Source organism: Dermacentor variabilis, chromosome 8 (genome assembly GCF_050947875.1).
Source record: "Dermacentor variabilis isolate Ectoservices chromosome 8, ASM5094787v1, whole genome shotgun sequence".
NCBI classification, from domain to species: domain Eukaryota; kingdom Metazoa; phylum Arthropoda; class Arachnida; order Ixodida; family Ixodidae; genus Dermacentor; species Dermacentor variabilis.
The window spans coordinates 134,103,639-134,122,164 of record NC_134575.1 but is presented as its reverse complement, the minus strand read 5'-3'; the positions used below and the strand labels follow the sequence as shown (position 1 = coordinate 134,122,164).

Below are 18,526 nucleotides of genomic sequence, written 5' to 3'. Positions count from 1 at the left end.
GTCCGGAGCCATCCCCTACGACCTCCCTGATAGCTTTAGTCACTTTTGGACGTTAAATACGTTAGTCACCACAAACCAAATCAATATACATGCGGGCGTGCATTCGAAGCCATACGACTGCATCCGTAAGTCAGAGTGAGCCTTGCAAAAGCGTCGAAAATGAGCTAGCTTCTGGTGGAGCTCAAAACATAGCATGAATAAAGTCGCTTTTATATCAGAGGCCAGCTGCAGATGCGTACACTATCACCGCAAGACACTATCACTGCAAGACTACATGAAACAAAGTGAGCACATTCGAAAAAAAAGTCAACTTAAATGCCGTAAAAGCACGCACACCATGAACACGTACACTTTTTCGAAACGGCAGGCGTGAACTAGGCTAAAGAAAAGAGGTTGTGAGGAACCTTGGCACTTCACAAAGCCGTGCGTTTTTTGCCACTTCCTCGAAGTTAGCCCGCCCGATACTATGTATCCACACTTTTCTTCTTTGTGCGTTTAGCTCACCGGATGGTAAAGATTGAAGCCTTTACGTCTGTGTGTAGGTGGCGACAACCGAAGGCGCAGCAGCACGGTGTCACAATTCAGTCCACGTCCCTAACACACTCGATTTGTCCGCTAACGCACTCGATCAGTCCGTTTGCACGTATTTTCGTAACGCAGGGCCAACAATGGCTGTCAGAGCGCGCTGGAAAAAAAATATTCAAAAGCCCGGCGCCCGCTTCCGTGCTCGAAAGCAAAAAATACACAAAAGTGCGGCGCCTGCTTACACGTGACACAGGTTGACCAATGGGGGAGCGGAGGAGGCTGGGGTGACAGGAGGCGTGGAGGAGGAAACGTTGAGGAGAGCGGAGTGGCGGAAATATGTAAGAATGGAACTACTATTGGAAAATTGAGGCGCTTTAGGTAAAAGCGGCAGCGAACGTTTCGACAAGTAGCTTTGTCTTTTTCAAGGCAACATATGCTTTCCTCGACACAGTATACTGTTACGGGCCACTCTCTCTGTACTCCCTCGGACGAAACCGACAGTCTTGAGCGCCTGCCGAGGTTGATCTATCGCTTGGCGAACGTCTTCCTCTTCCCTCTCTTACTCTGTGTGCCACTACTGCTGGCGGCATATACCCCAATCATACAAGACTTTCATGCTTGTAACACGTCCTCCCACACACCACCGCAGACCAATCCCACGGGCCGAGTCAAACAGCATCTCGAGCGGTGTAGGGCGTCAAGCGGGCAACAAGAGTCACTTCTTTCTTTGAAGAGGTCGACCATTTGAAGGGAGACGCGCTATGCGGTACGTCAATTCGCTTATACGGTCTAACACAACATAAGGTCCAACATAGTGGGCAAGTAGTTTTTCGCACAACGCATGTTTTCCGGTAGGCGTCCGCAGCCACACTAAGCCACCTGGATCATATGCGACGTGTCGGTGTCGGCGGTCGTAACGTCCCTTCGAACGATCTTGTGAAGCAAGTGTGCGAAAATAAGCAAGGCGGCGGGCTTCTTCTGCGCAACAGATGTTCTCAGATATGCAGGCATCATTGTGGTTCATAAAGGGGAAGATCGTATCAAGGGCATAACGTGGCGTCCGAGCGTAAAGGAGAAAGAAGGGGCCGTAGCCGGCAGTATCGCGCTGGGCGGTGTTAAATGCATAAGTAACGAAAGGGCAGGACGCCGTCCCAGTTCTTGTGATCCGTCGAGAGGTACATGGACAATATGTTCGTGAGAGTTCTGTTGGTGCGTTCCGTAAGGCCGTTTGTTTGTAATGGTACGGCGTAGAGTGTCAAAAACTTGAACAACATAGACGAAGCATCTCTTTAACCACATCTGCAGTAAACTGTCACCCACGATCGCTAATAACGACTTGAGGAGGCCCGTGTCGGAGAATGATAAAACGTAGCAAGAAAAGGCACACGTCGGCTGCAGTAGCCAATAGTATTGCAGCTGTCTCACAGTAGCGCCTTAGGAGGTCAGCGCACACTACGATCGAACGATTTCCTTTAGAGGACCGTGGAAACGGGCCCAGAAGGTCGATGCCGACTTGCTCGAATGCAGTTCTTGGTGGTCGCACAAGTTGTAGTCTACCAGGAGGGGTACTTGTGGGACATTTGCGACGTTGACATTCGTTGCAGCTAGACACGTACTGCCGTGTCGTCTGACGCACATTAGGCCAGTAAAATCTTTCTTGAAGGCGGCAAAGCGTTCTACCTGCTCCCAAATGACCGGAGGTTGGTTCGTCACGCATAGCCCGCAAGATGGAACTGCGCTGACTTTCCGGGACCACCAGGAGATATCGTGAGCCTGTGGTAGAATAGTTCTTGTATAGAAGCCTATTACGTGTGCAAAAACGATTGGCTGTTGATTTCTGTTTGGCGGCTAGCAGTTGTTTTAAAGTGTCGACGTTTTGCTTCCCAGACTTAAATGTATTGAGATTACGAAATGCGGGCTCCAAGGATACGATGCAGTGGCAAAAGTTGTCCTTGTCACAGTCCCTCGTGGAAAGCGGTAGCCGCGACAGGCAGTCGAGAGCGACTGCCTGTCGGCGCCGACTGCAGACACCGACTGCCTGCTCAGAGAGCGACTCGCTTACGCTACGATGTGTTCTTTGGTGTCGAAGCGTTCAATAAGAACAGCGGCGACACCAGTACCGCTAGCATCTGTGTGCAGTTCTGTGAGAGCGAAGGGGTCGAAGTGTTCGAGAACTGGATGGGGTGTCAAACGGAACTTCAGTTCACGAAAAGCACACGCACATTCTGGGGCAAGTCAAAGTGAATGCCTTTCTGAAGCAGACCCGTCAGCAGATGCGCGATGTGAGCAAATCCGGGAATAAACCGACGGAAGTATGAGCATAGGCCCAAGAAGCTTCGTAGATCTTTACTGAGCGAAGTTGCTGAAAGGCTTCGAAAGCCGTTTTCGCTGGGTCAGATCCTATGCCCTATTTGTGGTCTTATTCTCTCTACGTGGACTAGCACTAGTGTTTGGCGTTCTGCAAAGCGACATTTCTTGGAGTTTACTACCAAGCGTGGTGTGCCTAGGTACGCTAGTACAAGACTGACGTGAGCGTTGTGTTCACTAAACGCGCGTCCGAAAATCACGACATCATCAGATAACACATGCAGATTTCCCACTTCAAACAACGCAGAATGTTGTCCATGAAGCGCTCAAAAGTTGCAGGCGTGTTACACAGCTCCAAACGGCATCACATTAAATTCAAAAAGTCTGCCTGGTGTAAGGGATGCCGTTTTTTCCTTGTCTCCCTTTTGTGAAGCGGAATCTGCTATTATCCGGACCGCAAGTCTACATTCGAAAAGTATGAGACCGAAGAAAGGCAATCTATAGCATCATCAATCCGTGGCGAAGGTTATACCACTTTTTTCGTAAAGGCGTTGAGGAGGCGGTAATCAACGCAAGATCGCCACGTGCCATCTTTCTTTTTGACTAGAATTAGTGGGGCTGCCCATGGACTACTCGACGCTTCGATAACGTTTCTTTTAGCACGTCACGAACTTGGTCATTGATCCCCTGCGCTCCGAATGTAACGCCCGGTATGGATCTTGTCGCAGAGGCTGGTGGGATGCCATGTCTATGCGATGCTGTACACGAGAAGGGGGAAAGGATGACGGAGCCTCTTGCTGGGAAAATTCGAACACTGCCAAGTGATTTTGTAGAATATTTGTCAGTCGCTAGAAAATCACCTACACAAGTATCTGACAGACCGTCAGCCTTTAAAACAAAGTATCCTAATGCCCTCCCAAAGACAAACAACATCCTATAAAATTCGACCCAATATTTTCAAGTAACGAGCGTCTCAGAGCGTTCCCGGATGTACCAAGGATTACCTATCGCCGTAACAGAAACGTTAAAGACATGTTAGTGCACGCAAAAGTCAGCATCATTCTCCCGTAATAAAAGCGTGTTGTCGTCCCAGGTGGAAAGCCTGCAGACACCTTCAAAGTGACAGTACCTATAAAAGCACCGCAAATACTTATACAAACAAACTGAAAACAAGCATGACATGTACAAGTTCGCATGTGATTTTTGTGCTTGAATGTTCCTTCTGTAAGAATCAGTATTACGGTGAAACGGGACAATCAATGAACGTTAGGCTGAACGAACGTTGTGCGGACACAGCTGAAAAGCTCCCCAAAGCCATCGCCAAGCATTTCAACCAACTAGGTCATAATTTTGATGACCTTAAATGCTGCATCTCACAGTCAAATTTCCGTTCTGAACGAACCAGAAACTACAGGGAATCATGCCTTATCTATAAGCTGAAGACATTGCAACCAATAGACATAAACGTTTCAAAGAGAGCTTTAGAACCTAATCGATATGCAAAATTTTGAGGTATAGGCAACAACACTTACTTACCTCCATTTAGTTGCCTGGTGGGCTTTTTTTTCTCTTTCCTTTATTTACATATTTATTACACTTCAGTAATTTTTTTTTGCGTGTGAGCGCTGTTTTCTCCAGCTCTTATTGTTTTTTTCAGATAGACGATTGCCCATGACCTTCAGCGAAGCAGATAATAAAGGCGTGATGTGCAAACGGCCGTTGACACGCAAGCTGACACATGGCCATGTCACCAGCCTTGTGCATAGCACCACTTTATTCTCAATTCTACACTCTCGCCGCTAACACTCTTTTGGTCGTTACCGCAACGCCTCCCGTCTTCCCTTTAGGAGAGCCCCAGTTACATATACTCTGCCGAGAAAACCATATGTCGCTTTGAAAAAGACAAGTCAGAAAAGTCACTTGTCGAAACGTTGGCTCCCGCTTTTACCTTGTTCTCGTTATGCTCATCGTCTTGAATTGGCATCTCCCGCCTTCCCCGTAGTTTCCATGGTTTCTGTGCGTATCATGAACTACCATTGAAAAAATCTTCAAATACTGAGACGCATACTCGTTTCTTCCTGAATTGATTATGCAGCACGACCATTTCTTTTTCTTTCAACTCGTAAAATTTGAGCATGACAGGGTGAATCTTGCTTCTTGTCATTCTATCGGCCCGATGGGTACGTACAACTGAATTAACTTGAACGCCAGGTGCAGTATTAAAAACGTCTTTGAAAATTAGCTGTTACAATCCATTCACATTATCAGTGCATGTTTCATTCAATCCTTAAATGACTAAGTTATTCCATTTGCTCTTGAGTATTCAATTATATTAGACGTTTTTGTTAACACCTTGCGCATGACTCCCGCCGCTGCTTCACACTTGGCAACTTCTTCAGGACACTGCCTAATCTTAGCAAGTGTTTCAATGACTGAAAGCTTTGAGTGCCCACTTTGAACTACGTTTCTGAAAACGGATTGTGTTCACCTAATATCAGGGACGATAATAAATATCAGATGAAGTCTAACGTAAGTGGGCCAAGGGTCATTGTCACCGGAAAGTTGCAGCAGCAAGATGATAATGTGGAAGGGTTCAGTACAAAGATATAACGCACAATGAGTGCTTGGCATAATGCAGACATAACCCTAGAAAGGCATAACTACTCCTGAGATAACCCTTTACGAGACCATTTGTCACCACCTTGTGCGAAGAATAGCACCAAAGTGAGCATCATGCGCCGTGCGGTGCCACCAAGCCCACAGAAGTGCGCGCGAGGGGTATCTGCCATATGTATTGCTTGGATGACTTTACGGATGACGTTTACGTCCCAAAACAGCAGTTACACATTGCCGCCGCCTATATGAGATCCATAAAAGGCCCATTGTTGGGCCATGGCTGAAGTGATACGGGTCCTCCGGGGAGCAGCGCTTGATAGCGTGACGTCGTGGTCATCTTCGATGCGTGATGCGCGGAAGGCAGCAGAAAGGATCCGCCAACCCATCCGCATAGCTCTGAAAATAGCTGCATAAAAACTAGCACGGAGGTCAGCACCGTTCGCCATGCGATTTTGCCAAGCCCACTCAATTCTTGTAAGCCGTTGCTTCTATAATCCACGTGATGTGGTGGTATCTATGCTTCACGACAGCACGACTACCTTGTACCGAGGAACGCCGTCTTTGTTATTTCGTATCAGAGCGCGAATACTCTCTATTCTTCTTTGGCTATATGTTTCAGCTACTGTAGTTGGGCGGGCTCTGCCGAACGGCTCATAACGAGGGACAAGCGTGTCAGTAAACGTTCCTCCACTCAGAGAAAAAGGATCGCATACTGGGTATGCGGCTAAGCTGGTGCTATTGTACGGATATGCTGTGTTAGTTACTGAAATAATCTTCGCTTTGCGCGGCGGGAATAATATGCGCGTATAACTGGGTGTATCAAACGTAGGTAGTCTAAAGAAAAAATTTTTTATGGGAATGAGTGGCTCTATCTTTCTGCCGTCTTCGTCGTTTCAGTCTTTGTCGCGCTGTGTTTTATTTTAATTGATCAGGCGATACATGCCCATAAGCTGACCGGAGAGCCTCGGTATTGTAAGAGCGGAGTCCTCTAGATTTGGCTTTTGTGGTCTAGAAATCATCTACTTGTGCCCCAAGCGCGGTACGTGATATTTCTTGACTTTTGTTTTCACTAGAGTAGAACTGTTGCAGCAACCTGCGGTATGCAAAGTAACAAAACGCCAAAACAAGTACATCACAGGAGCGCGTACACGTATGCGCTTGTGTTATAGCGCTTTCACTGTTTTCGTGTTTCGGGTTATTCACCCGCTTTAGATTCTTGGTAAGGTATTATTAGAGCAGAAAATATTTTCGTAAGCGTACTGATTTTGTTTTACAGTCACCAATCATTTGTCATTACATCATTTTTCTGTTCAATGTAATATCATTACTTGAATTTTTTTCATTGCAGACTTCTACCTGAGAGTGTGCATTTTCATAACAATGCTCCAAGGTAACTGAATAGAGATTGATTTTTGTAACTACGAAAACACAATTACGAGAAAAACTCCTATACACACGGAAATTGAGAGACATGTTTAACACTACAGCCTGTGCTAAGCAACGACGTCTTATCGTACACGATTCCGCAGAGTGACTTAAAGCTTATGTAATAATGTTGTCCTTTATAAGAGGGAAGACATTTGCATGAAAACATTACGTAAGATTAGGTAGAGGCGTCTGCCAGAGTCGGCATACTATGAATATGTATCAATTAAAGTGGCAAACTGTGGAGAAGAAGCAGATTCACAGCTATTGAAAAGAAGCATGTCTACATGGCCCTCATCTAAAATGCCGGGCTACCCATACGTGCGTGTGCAAGGCCGTACGCACCTGCACTACCTGCCTTGCGAGGGGGGAGGCGCACGTAAGGCGCAAATATCTGTACCTGAGAGATATGAGCGTTCGCGGTGGAAGGGACAAGCTGTGCGCCGACAATATGTGGTTGGCATGTAATGTTCCGGGACCGGTGCTGACATACATCAGTTTTAGCTTTGAGGATGTCTGCGTATCAACAGTGTGTTTTTTTTATTTGAAAACTAATGATAAACTAAATTAAGGAAGTTGCATAACGAAAGTGCTTCATGAACATTTTTGGCTCTGTTCTGTGTTTTCGCCTTTGCTGTTGTGGCTGTCCAGCAAGACCGAGCCAACTCGTTCGTGTGTAAAACGTCGACTGCTACGTGTGCACCTAGTATAAGTCACGGCGCGACGTAGCCCCTGCCCCCAACCGCTATCGAAGGCCTGGCATGAGGGCTGCAACGTAAAACTATTCCAATATGTTTCTATTCCACCAGCTTCCTTAGCCTTTCATGATTAAACCAACATTTTCGGGACCACGTCCGCTACGCTTGCCGGTCACGAGACGACAATAGCGATATCTATCAATCTCCAAATGACGTATACACACTGATTATGCATGCTTAGGCCAAGCAAAATAAAATCTCTTTCCGAAACCCTTTAACCTCGGTGTGTTCAGTGAAACCTCTGCGGAATTGAGTGTGCGAACGCTCCCCCTCAAAGGCGGGTCAGCTACGATGGCTTTGGACGCTCCCATTTTTCTGATTCTATTGCTTTGTCACCATTAAGTTTCATGATTGGTCAAACTGTTTCTGGGCCGTGCCTGCTTCCGTTTGCTACACGACGTCACAGAACCGCGATACCTCACCACGTTAAACTGAGACGTATACACTAAAGGTGTATCATTACGCCGAACAAAATTGAATTTTTGGGGGTTAGTGGGAAAGTGTCTAGTTCCAAAAGGAATAAAAAATCGCTGTCCAGTGACCGCTCTGGCACAGGTTACTTGGAGCTGTCAGCTAGAATTGTTTTGTTTCCCTAATATAACAAAATTGCATGGCAGCAAACATTGTCGAGACTTCCCGCGCATATGCGACACCACTCTGCGGAACTTACTTCACTCAGTATCCATATTGGCGTCATTTATAACGCCATACTGCGCGCCGGCGCAATCGTCGACGAGCAACAAGTTATAGGCAGAGGGCAGCGAACCAATCGGAGACGCGGACACGAATTTCCTTGCCAAATTATTTATTTTCACGGCATTACCTCAGATCCGGCGAAGCCCAATTTTCTTCTGCGTACTCCTCGCCTCTCGTCAGTTAATTGAATCAGCAAAACCTTTCACGGTCGGCGATGCTATTGTCTTTGACACCAAGCAAAAGTCACCTCCCATAAACGAACATATCGTTTGACTTGGCTGTTGAAAAAAAAAAAAAAACTCCTGAGTCATCACCAGCGCTTGTGTCCGTGCTTACTTAACTTTAATGCAGGAACATTTGAAGAAATTATAATGTAATAAGCATACATTATAGAGGCCCAGGACCCGCGGTCTCTGCGACAGGGATTCAACATGGAACTGCCAGTGAACCTCACTATATCCGATTAGTTTCGAACACATGTCCCATGACCTCTTGTACTTGTCCTGGCAGCCAAAACACATGCATACAACATCCGGCGAAGCAAGCTCAGTGAAGAAGGTGAGACTGGAAGAAAGCCTTGACGCTGCTAGTAAGAAAACATCTACTCACTGAGGAATAATGAAGATATTAATCGTGATCAAGATGGCGAAATGTAAACGCGCGTAATTTAGAAGAAGAAAAAAGAGGAAGAAATTGCTCGTAGTCTTTCAGTCAATAGAAGTTTATGTGAGCCTACGGTATGTGAAACGTAATGTTGTCACCTCTGAGATACTAGTTGCGGCGGTCAGAGAGGAAGTTAAATATTTCAGAGTGAGTTAAGATGAAAGCTTTTCGGTGAATGGAAATTCACTTCTGTCTATGAAGACGCTATTGCCACTTATGTTAGTAGCTGGCTTGCTGTTTGACTATTTGTACGAATCTTACGCGAGAAGTTTGGGCAACACAAAGCACGCTCTTTTGGAATACAACTTGCGGAACCCGTGAAAAATTCATGAGTTACTTCTACCCGGCTACCAATGTGATGCTGTCGCCTCGATGATGTCGCGGTAGGGACATGCCACCGCGTAGTGTGATTCTGTAGGTCGTTAAGATCAACCAATATCTGACAAGGCATTCCTCAGTTATAAATTATTAAAAATTCTAGAGATTTTGCCATTTAGCGAGGAGTTACAAAGGCAACACACGATGCAGCATGTCTGCAGAAGATCATCCTTAACGAGGACTGAAAAAAAAGTGCGTCAATTGCAATCGTTCTCACACAGCATCCTTTTCTGATGCCCACAAAGCATGGCAATATTGTGACAGCGCTGACAGAAGCTTGTATAATGTTGCATACCACACCGTGACGCTGCGCCTCCCCACTTAATATACATAAGTCCAGTATACGAAACAAGAATCAGGACAGCGCCGGCCAGTGAGATACGTCTAGTTACGTTGATTGTAAGGTTGTGAAGAATTCTAAGGCAGGGAGAATAGTCTCACAGCCTCTATCGAGTCTCGAAATTTTTGTTCCGGAACTCAGACAAGGCGATTCACCTGAGTGGATACATTTTCCAACACATCTACGTGGCGCTTCGCAACCGAAGCTAGGGTAGCCCGAAAAATGTTTCACCAATCGTGGAGGGCAGATCGCAGAAAAAGATTAGAAACCTTTGGAATAAATTGACGTTATAGTTCCCCGGGTAACAGAAAGAGGAAGGAGTACAAAGTGATACATGATGCTTCCCAAGCAAATGTGCTAAGTGCTTTTCTGTTTAACTGTACTATGTCTAAGTTTAGCTGTGTGTAGTTTGCCTCCCTGAGCAACTTAATTCATATAAACAATCTATGCATATAGATTTCAAGGCCGAGCATCTTTTATATTCAGCAGAATCTGTAATAAGGTCTACATGTCATCAACACTATTTTAATTAGGCATGGCATGGCTCTGTCACGTCAAAAAAGAAAGATGCTGTTCTTCCACTGACAAGAAACGTACGCATTTTAGATGCCTCTACGGCGGAACAGAGAAGGTTCAACTTATCAATAACAGCGCTTCATATCTACTATACCTTCGGGAATCACATACAGATTTAACCCATGGCTCCTGCGAAAACGAAAGTTCGACGTTCGCCATTTACATGCCTTCTGCGAGGGAATAGAGGATTCTCAAATATCATTAGTAGTGCGTCATATCCACTATACCTATAAGAATCACCTTCAGATTTATCATACAGCTCATGTGAAAACGAAAGTTCGACGGGCGCCTTTTACATGTCCTCTACGAGTGAACAGAGGCCGTTAAAATCATGAACAGTGCGTGATTTCTACTATACTTACAGGGGTCGCACTCATATTTACACGGATGGCGTGCGTCAAAATGAAAGCTCAACGTCCACCTGCTATATACGGTATATACGAAAGAAGAGAGAATGTTGAAATTATGAAACGCCACTGTTTGTACGGTTTCATAACATTACGCCACAATGTCTGGCATTACCTTCGTATGCTCATGACCATACATACATACATTTTACATGGCCGATGAAACTACTAACTTTACTTCGTATAGCCGTCCAGTGATTTCCTATCGCAGTCAATGCTTCCCTTTCGAGTGAAACTGCGATATATTTTCACCCTGAGTGGTGAATAAAGACAACTTTAAGGGAGACGTAAGGAACAGACTACCAGTCTATACCGATGGTCTCGTCTCATGTATCAGGCCTACAGCGTGCCGTTATTATTACGGCTTCGCAAACAACAACCAAATTCAAATTGTCGCACACAACGGCTTCAATGGCGGCCGAGCTTTCCGCCCTCCGTGATGCTGTCAAATACTTCCTTCAAGAGAAGCAGCCTTGGAAGTGCGCCATACTGTGTGACTCAATGGCAGCTCTTCAGAATATACATCTTCCCCTTTATCACAGGAATAACAGGCAACTGGTATATGAAATAAGATAGGACCACCATAATGCCCTTGATAACGGCGTGAAATTATATTTCAGTGGCAGTCTGGACTTGCCATTATTTCTGGTAATGACCTCGCCGGTGAGTACGACTTTATTGCCAACGTAGCAACCCGAAAAGTTCCGGCAGCCTTTATGGAACCGAGGCTGCAAATAAGCTTCATTTCGTTGTTAAAGATACGGCAAAAAAGTATTGCTCTTCTCCTAACCTACCGATATGTCATCTACATTCACTTGACACATCCTTAATGTTTTAATTGCCCTCATAGGTTTCCTGCAATGATACGACATTGCTGTGCCACCTTACAGTGGTCGTGGTGGCATTTGCAAAAGCTTCTTAGTTCCATATCAGAATGGAGATAAGTTGATGTGTGACACTTGTTCAAAAACCAATAGAGCTGAGACAGAACCTAACTAACGGTGACTGTCAACGGCACCGTGATTAGTATTCAACCACTGTCTCGACGCACCGTACTGCGGAAGGGTATCCAAATTCTGTAGTGGCCGCTCTGAGATTTCCGCTGCTTCGGCTACATGCGACATTCAGTGTCTCCGGCACCCGCTATCTTACATTGTTAAAGCACTGGCTTACAAATGTCGCCCATAAGCATGGCGATGATTGAATGGCGTCCATGAAACGGCAGAGGTGGTAGGATGACGGAGACATGACTACATAGAGGTAACAATTCAGAAATGATGACAATGTTGCAGTGGTGAGAGCGTGGCAACAAAGCCATGCGGACAATGGGATGACGACGTGTGTTTGAGGAACACTAGATGACGAAGCTCACAACGATGGCACCACCAAGACGGCGTGACGACGTCACAATGACAGCGACGGTATGATAGCGGCGGCATAGTCACGATTTATTGACGACAACATGGTTACGCTAAAATGACGGAGGAGGAATAACGTCGCCGGAACGCCGAACGTAGCAGGACGAAGATAGCATCACCACAGTGAGACTGTATTTAAAGTAATTACGTTGTCAAAACGAAAGCTCGACGACGACCACACGACGACAATGGTATGACGACGACTATGCGAATACGAAACCGTTACGACGACGTCACGACGAGTGTAGAATAGCGAATTTAAAGTAGCTACAATTAAATGACCCCTACCGGTCATGTATGACACTATAAAGAGGGCACGACGATGGTACGACGATGAGGCAGCGACGACGATGGCATCACAATGGTATGACAACAATGGGATGGAGACTAGTGCATTATGAAGATTGCGTGACCACCATTGTTACACAAAAACTGTATGACGACTATCGTGTCACGATAGTGCTGTGGCGACGACGGCATGTAGAGAGTCTGAGGACGAAACTAAAATGACGACAATGGCGGCCATGGCGGTATGATGATAACGAAATAACAACGATGACATGACAAATGTGGATTAATTCTGATTAAATGATAACCGCATGCATGCGCTAGAATAGCGGAGAAGGAATCATTAAGGTATTATGGCGATGATGACATTTCTGCAGCAGGCTAGAGACACGCTCTCCAGGCCGACCTCTCCTCCTTTCTCTCCATTAAAATCTACTCCTCCTCCTCTGCAGCGATTGACGACAATTTATTCACAGCTTGAAAATGAGTATGACGAGGTGTGTCTGATGACAGCGGATGATGAAATTTGAATACAACGAAGGGAAGACCACGACCGTACGACGACGACGACATATATGACAAGGTATGCATAATGACGACGCTATACCCACGACGCAATGATGACTATGGCTTAGCAACATTACGGGCACAATGGCTTTACGACGGCTGCATTACTACGATGGTGTGGCGACGACGGCATGAAGAGTTGGATGACGGAACCGGAGTGATGGCGATTAAACTACCGCAACGGCATCACGACGACGTTATGACAGTGAGTGCCTGACGAGTGTATGACGAACATCACGTCACGGCGCCGGTATGATAAGACTAGGATGACAAAGCTAGAATGACCATGATGCAACGACCACGAGGGTATCAAGACCATGAGCAGGTATACACAGTGGCCCGAGCTATTCACAACTTAGGTCACTGAGTCGGCGTAGGAGGCGTGATGACGACGGCATCACAAATCTGCCTATCTTTCGAGATAGATAGATAGATAGATAGATAGATAGATAGATAGATAGATAGATAGATAGATAGATAGATAGATAGATAGATAGATAGATAGATAGATAGATAGATAGATAGATAGATAGATAGATAGATAGATAGATAGATAGATAGGCAGGCTCCTAGGCAAACGCAGGGGCCCAAGTTGCCTTCCAGCTTGGGTCACTAGTCATGTGCTTGCAATCGTAATGCCATCGTAGCCGTTCCATCGTCGTAACGACTTCTACGTCGACTCAGTTGCCCAACCGCTTAGGCTACTTACTATGTATGTGCTCTCGTCATGGTGGTTCCGTGGTCCGCAGCGAACTGAGAGAAGCCCTTTACGTCTCGCAACAACAAAGACATGCGTGGACTCGCACTGCCTGGCATGTCCTACAATCCTTGGGCTTCCAAGCTATAACACCAACCCAAGAAACCTGCCCGATACCTCGTCACGTCCAGGACATGTATCACGTTGCCCGAATACCACGCAACATGGACCCTAACCTACACTCCGGCAGGAGGATAGCAAGGGCCGAGTACATGGAGAAAGCATTCAGGTTGAATACCACGGCCCGTTTACCAAAAGCTGCGATGTATGGGAAGAACAACAAAGGCGCAGTAGCAGTGGTATGCGACTACCGAGGCCACATTGCCTCCGGCGCATCGACCCGCCCCTGCACCATCACAGAAGCCGAAGAGCTGGTCATAGCGTTAGCCATCCGCAAAGGCCAACACGCCAACAAATCACTGACGATCCTCACGAATTCCCAGCAGGCCGGCCGCAACTCCCTACAGGGAATAATTGGAAGACCTGCTGCACAAGTCCTAGCCCAAATAATCAAGGAGGACCGTGAGGCCATCACCACCCAAACCACCATCTGGATAAAGGGCCACACTTGCAACACGGGCAACCTGCAGGCTGACAGAGCAGCTGCATGACCGACGACTCATCACGCCGGCTGAAGAAGACCTGGACCCTGTAAACCTCGAGTATTCAGCCATCGTGAACTACCACAGAGGGAGTCGCTTGCGATATCCACCACCCCATCGAAATCTAAAGACAGAGGATCTCGCTGCCTGGCGTGGGCTCCAGACATGCACTTACACGAACCTACACATATTACATCGCATGCACCCCACAGCCTACAGGGACAAATGCCCAGGGTGCGGGGCCACACCAACCCTATACCTCATTACGTGGGAGTGCACATTACACAACATAGAACATTCCGACACAAAGACCGCGGGGGTGTAATGGGAGGCACTGCTGTCCAGCTCGACCCTCCACGACAAGCTCAGGCTGATACGAAGAGCTGAGAAGATGTCAAGAGCCAGCGGAGCCCTTAACCAGGGTCCCCGACCATTACCGATTCTTCTGATTATTATTTCAATAGAATTTATCTGTCTATCTATCCGGGGTCATGGCATCGTCGTCATTCGAGCTTTTTCGTCCGACTATCGTGATGCTATCGTCATCACACCGTCGTCGTCATACAGTCGTCATGCATTCGTTGTCATATCATCGCCTCATGCTGTCGGGGTCGCTCCATTGTCGTCATTTCAGCTTCGTCATCCGACTCTTGTCACGCTGTCGTAAGAATTTTTACGCCAACCCAGCGACGAAGTTGTCTCATAGCTTGCGCGACTATGTAGGTGCTCGAAATTGTGTGCCGCTGTGGTCATTGCATCGTGATCGTTCCAACTTTGTCATCCGATGGCGCATCATAGCCTCAGGGGCTTTTGCACCATGAAACCCTACATAACTAACAGCCATCCGACTCCCTCATGCAGTCGCCGTGACACCATCGTCGTCTTGGTGTCGTCATGCATTCGTTGGCATACCGTAATGATTGTTTCATCGGTCCATTCATCGTCTTCATTCTAACTTCATCATCCGAGTCTTCGATACCAACGTCGTCATGCCATTTTCGTCACACAGTCGTCGTGTACCACTGTCCTGGTGCCTTAGTCGTCGCGCTGTCATTTTATCTACGTCATCACTTCAGGAACATCGTCACATAGTCGTCATACCCCCGTCATAAGGTCTTCATTCTATCGATATCATTTTTTCTTCGTTATGTTATTGTAATCATACGGTCTTCACTGAATCGTGATTAGGCCGCCATTATCATGTCATCATCATCATTTCGTCGTCGAGAGACTGTACTTGTCAACCATTCATGGTCGTACAGTCGTCATGTCGTGGTCACGCCATCGTCGTCATTCATCCGACTCCATCACATTGTTCTCATGCCGTCATCGTCATGCTTCAGTCATTTTACCACCATCATTTCAAAATCGTCATCTAATTGTATTCATACAATCGTCGTCATATCACCTTTGTCATTCCATCCACGTCATTCCTGCTTCGTTACTTCGTTGCAGTCAATGCATCGTCTTCATGGTACAGTCATCATTGTCTCATCGTGCTCATGGGTCATCGTGCTCGCGAGGTTATTTTATCGGCAGCTGACCAATGATTGCAGAATACAGCTACGTGTACATTGGTCTGATAATATCGCACGGTCTCAAATCATGACCTCACATCCCTAGAGGGTCTAATGATACGAGTTGCGTCTTGCCGCCCTGCCACTACGAATTTTACCTCATTGAACACTTGCATCCAAGACTAGAATACGTATACACCGATTAAGAATCCGCGTCAGCCGAACTTACCAAGAGCTATTGAATTCCTACACAACCGTGTAGTAATGCTTTTTTTCCTGCATCTGCATTTTATTGTCACTACCATTAAATTGCGAGCTAACCTTCTAAAGTTGGAATCTACACGCTAAACTTAGCGGCTTAGTCTCTTTCATAACTTGTGCCACTCGATGCTGCTCGCCTACGCTATCATCCGGACAGCTCAACACACGTCATACCTCTAAGGCGCCCGTTCCTGCGGCTAGCGTCGGCGTAACTGAGCGAACGAGGACAGCGAAAGATTAAAGAAGGCGATAGCGGAGAGCGGCGGGAGGAAGAAGGCCTAGGAGGAGAGTGCAGCGCAGCCATAAGGCGAAAACCGCAGAAGGAGGGTATGGTGAAAGCGTGAGAAGAAAATCATAGTGCCGCGCTAAGCAGACTATGCGGCGACGATGGCTACGAGATGGCGCCAGAGTATTGGAGGTCTGTCTGCGGCGGCTGTTGTGAATCGTGCCTACACGGCATCCACCCCCTGCATCTCGCGATCTCCCGATTAGTGAGGTAGTTGCGCCATATTGTGCTCCGTTAGCAAAGTGCCGCACGAGAAAGATTGTCCGCGCCAACCAATATATCGCGAAATGAAGCACGTATAGAGCTCCACTTAAATTTTGCATAAGGGAGTGTCATAATCGCCGGTAAATTTTTCGTACGCACACCAAGAACTAGGGTTGTCTCTCACGTGCCGGCCTGCAACTAGCCAGTTGCGCTGAATTCAAGCACATCAGTGAAGTTATTGTACAGCTCAATCCCGCCCCTAATTTGATACCTTTTAATCGTGCATTTGAAGAACTCAATAAATAAAAATGAATGAATAAATAAAGTCGCTGTTTCACCTGAAAGGCGATTCATCAATTTCGAGAGAAAATCAATATACAGCGACAATAAATAACGATAGTAAGTTTATCGCCCCTATAAACTTGTAAACGCTCGATTGCTAAGTAAATTGACAATCATTGTGTCAGCGCGCACAAGCAAAATGCGCACCTCACACTCGATGACCGCGGACGCTCCTGCCAAAACGCTGGGGTAGGAAGCGTGGCCGCCGCATCAGCGAGCGAAGTGATCTTCGTGCTGTCTGTCGCTTCAAGGCAAACTGAGCGGCGAGAACACACCACACGCACAGCTACGAGCCATCTGCCCACCTCGGCTTTTGTCTCCAAAGCGGATACCTTTCAAGACAGAGCACGGGCGATGTGCAATAAATGCCGGAGTACAACGCCATTGGCCCCTACCTTCCCTCCCCCCGGAACTTACTTCCGACGGAAGACAACGCGCTTCCTCCAAGTTTTCCAACTTTGCGCACGCGAGATTGAGCCGCAATCATCGGCTCACCTTCGCACGCGTCCACACGCACATACAGCATACGACGCGCGGCGACGGTGTCATGACCCTTGGACTTTGCGGAACATCACCGTGACTTGCTACCGGGGCGCTACCTATCGCTTGAACGCAAACGGCGCCGAGAAAGCAGCGCACAAGAAGCTTTAAGACGTCGACATACCAATATTATTTCATCACAGATCGTCTTCAAAGTGAGCCCGCGCGGCTGCACCAAACACAGTGGCCGCCGGAATGGAACGCCTCTGCCCTCCCTCGCCTTCCCCGGTGCTTTCAGCGCGACGGAAGACGGCACGCTTGCTCCGCTCTTTCCTTTCTTGCACGCGCGAGATGGAGTTAAGACCGTCAGCTCACCATCACGCGCTTTCACTCGTAGATACCGCATACGGCGCGCGGTGACCATGATACCGCAGATGAGAGAGAGCGTAAACCTTATTTTTAAATCAATAACATTTGAGTCCGGCGTCTTCTTAGTGGGTCTGGGCCCCCGCCGCGGGCGCGGATCCGAGACCTTGTCTCGAAGCGGCTTCCTCGGCTCGCTGGACGGTCCAGAGTTGTGCTGTCAGGTTCGAGCTGAGCAGTGCGGTCTTCCAGCGCGAGCGGAGGCTGGCGGTGGAAGAGATGGAGGGGTCGGCACTGCCCGACTTGTTTGTTAAGTGTTGACATTCCCATAACATGTGATTAAGTGTGGCAAGCTCGCCACACGATTTGCATCTGTTTGTAGTGCACACGTCTGGATATATGGCGTGCATAAGTCTGGGGTTTCTGTAAGAATCTGTTTGTAATTGTCTGAAATGTACTGCTCGCATCTTGTCTAACCAAGCGTGAGGGAATGGGTATACGTGTCTTTGTAACTGGTAGTGTGTTGTGATGTCGTGGAACCTGGTCAAACGATCCTCCCACGCCCATACGTTTGCAGTACCCCGCGTGGGCTCTTCCTCCGATGATGCTCGGTGAGTGAAGCCTCGAGCAACGCGGTGAGCTGCTTCGTTGGGGGTGCTCAATCCAGTGTGTGCCGGGATCCATAGCAAGTGCCTTCGTTATCGAATCGGCCTCTCCCTGGTGTATGGGATGTCGCTGGAGTATGTAATA

General features: G+C 47.2%; 1 protein-coding gene across 2 annotated transcripts in view; it reads left to right on the top strand.

The window, feature by feature from the left end:
* Positions 1-18,526, top strand: part of LOC142591287 (uncharacterized) — a 111,386-nt gene that overhangs the window by 15,726 nt on the left and 77,134 nt on the right. For both annotated transcript variants that reach the window (XM_075703617.1, XM_075703616.1), the window contains exon 2: positions 6,797-6,838. In XM_075703617.1, the coding sequence (XP_075559732.1) occupies positions 6,797-6,838 (42 nt within the window). The remainder of the gene's footprint in view (positions 1-6,796; positions 6,839-18,526) is intronic.